Below are 9,078 nucleotides of genomic sequence, written 5' to 3'. Positions count from 1 at the left end.
TAAGGAGCAAAAGGACAGGAAATTAATAAGTGGTAACTAGTCTCACCATTAGCCTTGCAAAGGATGCACCAATTTGGGGAGAGGTACCAATTTTGTCTCTTTCTTTGGAGAAGATCACAAGTATTAATTCTACCCAAGAAAACTTCCCAATAGAAACCACTTATCCTAGGAAGAATGGGCTTATTCCAGACCTCCTTCACCGGAAAGGTCACCATAGAATCATTAGAAGAAGGTTGGAACAAAGCCGAAAAGAAGGAAACATGAGAAAAGAAACCAGAAGGATCAATACACCAAATCCTACCATCCGACTCTGAAGGGTTCAAGAATACCCCATCCAAGTAGTGAAAGTAAAACAGAAACACTACTCAATTCAGCCTCCCTGAGACTCCTTCTAAACCCCAGGTTCCATGCAAAGCCTGAAACTGAGCTAGAAGGTAACAAAAAGGAAGACACAAGTTCATTATTAAAAAAAAAAAGTCTAAAAAGGGAGGGAAATTGTTCTTTCAATGGGAGGTCACCCAACCACACATGTTCCCAGAATTTGACAAGATTACCCGAGCAAAGGTTGTATGTAACAAAGGGAAGGAAAACCAGCTGAATATCATAGATTGATTTCCATGGAAAAGCTCTTGTATCCCTGTTCAACAGTCCAGCATCCCATCCATTAGTTGCAAGCTCATGAATGCTAATAATCACCTTTGCTTATAATTTGTCCTTTTCAACTGACAGTCTTCATAACCATTTCCCTATAAGAGCAATGTTCCTTTTCTGAATATTTCCAACACCAAAACCTCCAAAGTTTTTGCACTTACTCACCACCTCCCATCTAACCCTATGATCTTTCTTCTCCTCACCAGGCTCCCACAAAAAGTCCCTCACTAATTTTTCTAATTTTCCACTCACACCTTATGGAATAACGCACCCTTCCATTTAACTCTCAGCTGACTTCCTTCCCACCATTCCTTAACTTTCTCCAAAAAGCCACAATGACAGAGCCACATGTTCACAAATCCGAACGGAGTAGGGCCATTCCCTCTAAACTCTTCCTTGGCAATGGAAATAGGCCAATGGTCTGAAGTCACCCTAGGTAAAGCTTTGAAAGCCAAACTTCCCCAATATTCTTCCCAGTCCAAGGTAAACAAAAATCTATCCAACAAGGAACATAATGGATTAGCTTAATGATTGCGCCACAAGTGAACTTGTGGTATGACAGAGGCAATTCCTTAAGCTGAAAATCATTAATAAATTGATTGAACTTCTTCATACTGGAGCTGCTTGTCTGTCTTAAATTATTGGACTCTTCACCAAATCTGATCACATTGAAGTCACCCCCTGAGCACCAAGGTCCATCCCACAAACCTCTAATATCACCCAACTCCTCCCACAATTCATTCCTTTCTCTATAACCATTCGGACCATAAACATTTGTTAGAACTCATTCAAACCCATCATTCACCTGAAGAAACTTCATGGAGACTATGAATTTACCACAAATTCTTCCACTCCTTCCACGCAATCATTCTGCCACAAGGTAACAATGCCCCTAGAATATCCCAAAGAGGGAGCAAAGGCCCAACTAATACCTTTGGCCATCCATAAACTTCGAGCCCATTTCCTATCAAAATTCATCAATTTAGGCCATGTTTGGTTCACTACTCTGGGCCTCATTCTTTTAATTCTTGCTCATTTTGGGCAAGAATGAATAACATTAAAGTGTTTGGTTACAAAATTCTTGCCATGGGCCACATTCTTTTTAGAATGAAAAACCAGCCCCATAGCCCAAAAATTGAATAGCATGTAGCATGAAAAATAATTGTGCTCCATCTTGCTCATTTCATTCTTTGAGGAAACTCTGCCTACAAAATTGTTGCCATAGATGTTTACTTTTACGAAAACACTTTTACGAAAGAACTTTTATAAAAGCACTTTACATGAAAGAACTTTACGAAAGCACTTCTATAAAATTACTTTACACAAGCACTTTTATAAAAGTAAATTTATGAAAAGTACTTTTGCAAAAGTAAAATGCTTTTATGGAAGCACTTTTACTAAAGTACTTTTACGAAAGCACTTTTATAAAAGTACTTTTACGAAAGCACCTTTATAAAAGTACTTTTACGTTAAAGCACTTTTATAAAAGCACTTTTTACGAAAGCACTTTTATGAAAGTACTTACAAAAATACTTTTATAAAAGCACTTTTAAGAAAGTACTTTTACAATACATCTATGCCAATTGGTAAACATTGACTGTTGGAGACCTAGGTTGGCGGTTTATTAATACCAACACAATTTTTTTAAGAATGAAAATAAGCAACATGGGACACTTGCCAGTCTGAAAAGAATTCATTCTTAGGAAAAAAGTGTCTGGTTCATAGTAATATTTTCTCATTCTGCCTATTTTTAACCATTCTTGTCCATTTTAGAATTTCATCTTGGGTAAGAATGAAAAAGAATGAGAATTGAACCAAACATGGCCTTAGATTCTTGAAGAAAAATAACATCCAGACTTTCCTTCTTGATCAAATCCTTGATTGTAGCTCTTTTTCTCGGTTCCCTAGACCTCTAAGTACTATCAAATGCATAAGATATAAGTTGAATATGTGTGCAATCAGTTACCTGAAGGTGGGTCAAATTGTCAGTTCTCTGTGCATCCAATACTCGACGTTGAAGAGTTTTCCAGCCCCAATGTTCAAATTTTTGAATGTGTCTAATTGACCCATCATGTGTACACTCTGCATCCACAAGAACCTGATTGAAATTTCAAAGAATCACTCCATTATGAAAGGAGCAAATAACATAAAACTCGAACAAAGTTGAAACAGTTGAATAACCAACTCAATGAACGAACACAAAAAAAAGGCCAACCATATACCTAAATACCAGCAAGCAGTCTGCTATGGGCACACAATACCTTTTTCTTGAAAATGTAAAGCAACTGTATTCAACTTTGTTTTTGACAGGCCAACAAATATCCTTTTTACTTATTAGTGGACCTGATATTATTTTATTCTTGCATGTGATTAATGGGATGCTTGGCATCTTTGTATATACTTGTTTTATTCATTAATAAGATTTTTCTGTTATCTATCAAAAAAAATAGTGGGACACATGGACTAATCTTCTTATTTGTTATTTTCTGCCACCCTATTAAGAGCATATATCTAATTTTCCTTTTAATTGGTAACTAATATAAAAGGTTGTGGGGACTCCCTCAAACCTCATGACTTGGACTGATTCTCTCACATTCTTCTCTGCTCTTTTCTCCCTCTCTTCTCTCCTTTTCTTTCTTCCTGCTGCAACCTATTGCTATTTTGGGTTTCTTATAGAGCTCTTCATTACTTTTTACTGCTGAGTTATTTCAACCTAGAGATTAGTTCTCATGCAGTCTAAGTCCAGGAGACTGCATGAGATACGGGAAAGTGCTGGAAGAATCAACTCTTTTGGCCTGGTTTTGGTGATTTCCTGAAGAGATAAAGGTTGTTCCCCAGCAGGAGTCTTGGAGAAGTGCCAAGGAGTCACAATAAACCACAGAAAACCTATAAATCACTGCACGTAGGGTGATTACATGGACTGGGTATGGCATTCAGGGCTTTCTGAGATAGCTTTGCATCTTTATTGAGATCAATCTGGATTGTTTACCATTTAGGTACTTCTGGAGAGATTGATCACCTTATCCCCCTTATTTCAGGATCACAAAATGAACCCTGTAGTAGTGAACTAGTGCTAGACCAACTGTGATTGGTCTGTTGGGCTTGGTTGGAGTTAGTATAGTTCATTGTAGAGACCAATTGCCTTTGGAATGGTTTTGGTTGACTCTGTAGAGATTGAATGTTGGTTCTCATTCTTCCCAACCCTATAGAAGTGATGGGAATCAGTTCAAGGCATATCTAGGGAGAACTAAATCCATTCCTGTGCTTTTTTTTTGTGAAAAGTAAATAAGAAAATCCATTAAAAAAGAGAATACAGAAGGAAGGTGATAATAAATCACCTGAAAGAAGAGCAGACTAACTTAGACACTTCTTACACTAACAAAAACAGCCAGCTAAAAAGAAGACTAAAAAAAGAAAAACTAACTTCTTCAGAACCAGATCCTATGCTTATTTGGCACCACTACAATGATATGGAGCCCACATGGAATTGGATTAGCACTGGGATTAACTTAGAAAGATCCTAGAATCTTCGGTCCACTTTAAGATGCTATTTTTGTGGTCAACATTGCTTCTGGACATGGCTAAAATGGATTTTCTACATTTCTGGACACCAAGGAATACCTTCTAACTATGCCTAACCTCCCTCAACCTAATTCTGATAGTCCTAAGCATACCTTCTAACTCCATTTCCTCGCACTCTCTCTCTTCTCCAGCTCATAAAACACTTGTCTTGCAACATAGATACTGCTATTGGGTTTGCCAACACAGGCCCCAACCAATTTTGTCTGTATATGGTGGAGCCTTTGGCCCCTTGGTTCTGTTTAATGCTTGGAAGCCCAAGTTTTTTATTTTTCTGAGTTATGGGCCTTGCATCCTCTATGAGATGTTTGCTCTTTTGTGGATGTTTTTTCCTATTTTTCTATCAGCTCTATAGTGGATGCTTCCCTTCAACTGAGTAGGGTTGAACACTACATAGTGGCCCCGCTAAGAGCATATTTAATGATTAAAGGAAAATTGAGCAATCAGACAACTGAATCAACTGAAATGTTAATGGGTAAGCTAGCAAGTAATGTTCCCACTGTACTTCACATATCACTCTTTCCTCATGAAATATTAACAGCTGTCCTGATTTGTTAAAGATAAAAAAGGGTAGAGAGTACAAAAGAAGACTTTCAGAGACAAATTATGTTCACAACAAAGAACTTCACACACATCATATAATAAGGGATAGAACAAAGTGAAACCTCACTTGAAAGAAAGCCTAAATAGAATTGATGAGCAATCTTAGTTGGTTAAGATTACATAAATCAGGGCTCGCATAAAATAAGATAGGAAAAGAGCAGTGATCTCAGATAGTAGAATTTGGCTAGTGTAGAGAAGATGGGCCGAATGGCCCATAGGCTGTTACTGTATATTATCTTTATGTTCCTTCTCTGTAATGGGCCTTATTCTGGGCCCATACTCTTCTATGTTCCTTTTTTGTAATTTCTTGTCCAACTAAGGACCTCTCTTGTAATTACTAAAAGATTAACTTAATAAAAGAGTATTAGAGTGTTAGAGGGAGGTTAAGTTCGAACTCCTCATCCTCTCTAACCCTTCTTGCCGCAGTTCTCTCTCTCTCTCTCTTCTTCTCTAATCTTCTCTTGTTAGTTTTTCTTTGTTTTCTAGCACAGTCCCTACTTCTAGGACTGTTTTTCAACTGCTAGTATTCCCATCTGGAAATTTCACTTGTGCTTCCTTTTTCACTGCTCTCCTCAATTCCTATCATCTAATAACATCCTTCCCTACAAAGGAAGTTTGGTGTAACCCGATACCCCCGAAAATAAGAGCCTTTTGTTGGGAAATGGTACTTCAGAAAATCAACACTTTGGATAAGTTACAAAGAAGAAGGCCAAATTGCTGCCTCTCCCCTCGTGTTTGTTGCCTTTGCTTGGGCTGTGGAGAGACAATTACACATCTGTTATTATCCTGTCCTCTTGCTTCGTTTGTGTGGAATTGGTTTTCTTCTCTGTTTGGTTGCAAGTGGACTCCTCTGGATGTGGCCACTTTTTAATCTGAGTTTTTTCACATTACCAAAGAAAAGGGGCAGAATAATGTGGAGAGCAACAAGAGCTGATATCCTTGGTCCTTATGGGAAGAGAGGAATAACAGGATATTCTAAGGAGTGGAAAGAACTAAGGAGCAAGTCATTGACTCCATAATTGTTAGGATCATACATTGGCTGAAAGCAACTGAACCGTTCAAAAATTTCTCAGCTGAGGATATCCTAAGAGGATGGTCAGTAGTGGCTAACCTTTCAGCTGCACAAAGTGTGGTTCAGCCCCTTTGGACACCTGCAGAACAACAAAGAGCAAAATTGAATTTCAATGGAAGCTCATTGGGAAACCCAGGGCCCTCTGGAGTTGGGGGAGTTTCCAGAATGGGGAGGGCAGAATGCAAGCACTTTATTCTGGCCCAATAGGTGTGGGAGACTCCTTAAGGGCTGAAGTTATGTCTACTTCAAGGTATGAGATTGGCAAAGTAATGGAGATATCAAAACCTTGAGGTAGAGGGAAATTCTAAACTTCTAATAGAATGGCTGCAGACAAAAAAACTTGGGAGTATGGACACTTGGACAACAGATGAGGGAAATACTTTGCCTACCAAGAGAAGTGGGAGTAATCTTCAAATGGGTAAGGAGATCAGCAAATTCCGTGGCTGATAACTTGGCAAAGCGGGAGACTCTCAAGGAAAGCTTGTTTTAATGAAAGTTACTGGGAGTAATCTTCAAATGGGTAAGGAGATCAGCCAATTCTGTGGCTGATAACTTGGCAAAGTGGGAGTAATCTTCAACAATCATGCTATGAATGGTTGACACTTTTGTATCTAACAGTTATTTTAATGAAAGTTACTGTTTCCAATCAAAAAAAAAAGTGCTTTACCTTGTCATAGCCAGAATCCAAGGCTTCACTGCCGCAAGCAGTTTGAAATAGTTCACTTTTAGTAAGTCCAACCACACCAGAATGTTTCCCATAAAATATCATTTCTGGCTCTCGAGTCCCTGTAACTAACTCTGAAGCAGTGCCAATTCTTGCCTTACTCGCAATTTTTCTTTCTTTCCATGATCTCTTGGATGTCCACTCCTTAAAATAACCATTGTTCTCCTGAGACGCAGAGGTACCTGTAGATTTCTAACGGAACAGTAACACTTAAAAAGCGGGGAGATGAATGAAAAAACAAATTACCCAGAGACATAGAAGTGCACAAGTTTCTCAATTGAAATTATAAGTGCTGTAATCTAATCTTTTTTTTTATGAACAAGTGCTGTAATCTAATCACCATATGACTTCAAGTCAAAATGACCCCTCAGAGGTCGGAGGGAAAATGTTGTTCCATCAGCAACAAACAGCCGGCACCGGTCACCCAATCCATATTTCTGTAACATCGTTCGACAAGCTGCTAAACGATGTCTTGCAACATCTACACCAGTCACAGAACCAGAGGACCCAAGAAGATCCAGGAGCATGCACAGCTTAGCACCTGAAAGTAAAATGAATTGCAAAATCATATCAAATGCCCCATGTGTTTTTAATTTAAAAAGAAAAAAGAGCCAAAAGCTCTAACCAAATATCCACCATATATTTTAGCCCTTGAGGATGGGTAGATCACTGAGGTTTGGAACTGTCAGTGTCGATTATTTAGGGGTAGATTAGTCCTTTTGTTTATGTTTAATATGAGGTGTAATATTGAGTTAGATGATGTGTCCCACACTTAAGTAGAGGCACAAGAGTCATTTTGTACAGGAAAATAGAAAGATTAATACATCCTGGCCGACTGGAGAAGACTGATTTTTCTCTCCTGTTCGAACCAGATTTCTCTCCTCACTCTTCTTCTTTCTTCCCTCTCTTTTTTCTTTCTTTCTTCTTTATCTTTTCTTCTCTGATTAATCTGAAACCAACAGGTATACAGATCATAACTTTATCTTTCTCTTAGGGTTTTTGGAGTTTGACAAAAAGGCTGAAAAGGAGTGGTCGTTTTCTCCTTCTGGAGGTTTTAATGCCTCTGATTGAGTGTGGTGTGGTCGTTTCAGGTGGCTGGTAGGGAAACCTCTGATGGACAGACGAGGGTTGCTACAGTAAACTCGTGATCTGTGTTCAGGCGTGTGGTTCAGACAGCTGGTCAAAGGGTATGTGGAGTGCTGGTGTGATATTCTTGTGTGTGGTGGTTTCTTGTGAGGTGCCAAAAGAGGAGAAAAGTGGTAACTACCATTGCTGAAATCTGTGATAGTGGATGTTTCAGCAATGGTCAGCTGCAAGTGTGGGATAATGGTGATTGTTCAACTATAGGAGTGTAGTGTGGTGGTTGTTAGTGAGTTGGGGTAACATATTAGTGTGAATAAGAAAAAAAAATATTTTTTTTCGGCAGCCATGGGAGGCAGTAGTGAACACAAATCTGTTATGATCCCTCCTGACTACTTGAATGTGCAAATGACCTCCATCAAACTGAATGGAGAAAATTACGTACCTTGGGCCAAATCTGTTGAAGTGTTTCTCAGAGCTAAGAAGAAAGTGAAACATGTGAGAGAAGAAAAACCCCTAATTGAATCCAAAGAGTACAATGATTGGGAACAAGAAGATGCACAGATTATGACTTGGTTATGGAACATGGAACCCAAGATTAGTGTTAACTTCATGTTCTTAGACAGCCAAGGACATTTGGGATCATGCAAAAAAGCTTTACTCAGGGCAGGACAATACCACTAGGGTAATACCAACACTATCAAGAGTATTTTAATCTGCAGCAGGGTAATCGGAGTCTTGAGGAGTACTATGCTAGTCTGAGGAATCTAAGGAATGAGCTGAATGTGTATCACCCTCTTACATCAGATGTCAAAATTCAGCAACAGCAGAGAGAACAGCTTGATGTAACCAAATTTTGGATGGATCTTCCCTCCCTTCTCTTGAAGAGGTGTTTGCCCGTCTCCGGAGGACTTCCATTGGACATCTGGAGGACCCTACCATACCAGATAGGTCTGCTTTTGCAGTGACAAGGAGGGAGGTCGTGGTGGTAGAGGAGTAGTTCATCAGGGTCAGCCAGGCCGTGGTAGTAGAGGTGGACACATGTACAGTCGTGGTGGTGGGCGTGTTGGAGGCCGAGATTCAAGGGGAGCTTGTGGTAGAAGACATAATAATGGTCCGAGGAGGTGTACGCATTGTGGTATGGATGGACACACTGTTCATTTTTGCTATGATCTGCATGATTCACCTTCATCTTGGGCAAATCATGTAGTGGCTAATGGTGGTATGGAACAAGGGAGTCAACAGACCAGTCAGACACCTCCACCTACAAATGCCTCTGGACAAGAGATGATGAGTATTTCACGTACTGAATATGAGTGGTTAATCTAGGCAACTTCTCAACCGAGTACAGCTACGCTTGCCCACTCAG

At 39.4% G+C, this 9,078-nt stretch overlaps 1 protein-coding gene across 5 annotated transcripts in view; it reads right to left on the bottom strand.

The window, feature by feature from the left end:
* LOC148866175 (S-adenosyl-L-methionine-dependent methyltransferases superfamily protein) overlaps positions 1 to 9,078 on the bottom strand; it is a 90,139-nt gene that overhangs the window by 61,014 nt on the left and 20,047 nt on the right. For all 5 annotated transcript variants that reach the window (XR_016108942.1, XM_088974398.1, XM_088974399.1 and 2 more), the window contains exons 5-7: positions 6,970 to 7,170; positions 6,573 to 6,811; positions 2,618 to 2,749 (exon numbers count right to left, since the gene is read on the bottom strand). Coding sequence is in view for 4 of the 5 variants with exons in the window: in XM_088974398.1 (XP_088830524.1) it covers positions 2,618 to 2,749; positions 6,573 to 6,811; positions 6,970 to 7,170 (572 nt within the window). In the remaining variant the exon portion in view is untranslated. The remainder of the gene's footprint in view (positions 1 to 2,617; positions 2,750 to 6,572; positions 6,812 to 6,969; positions 7,171 to 9,078) is intronic.

Source organism: Nelumbo lutea, chromosome 3, assembly GCF_056320005.1.
Source record: "Nelumbo lutea isolate HS-2025 chromosome 3, American lotus-T2T, whole genome shotgun sequence".
NCBI lineage: Eukaryota > Viridiplantae > Streptophyta > Magnoliopsida > Proteales > Nelumbonaceae > Nelumbo > Nelumbo lutea.
The sequence above is the reverse complement of the archived record's forward strand: the minus strand, read 5'-3'. Positions and strand labels throughout refer to the sequence as shown.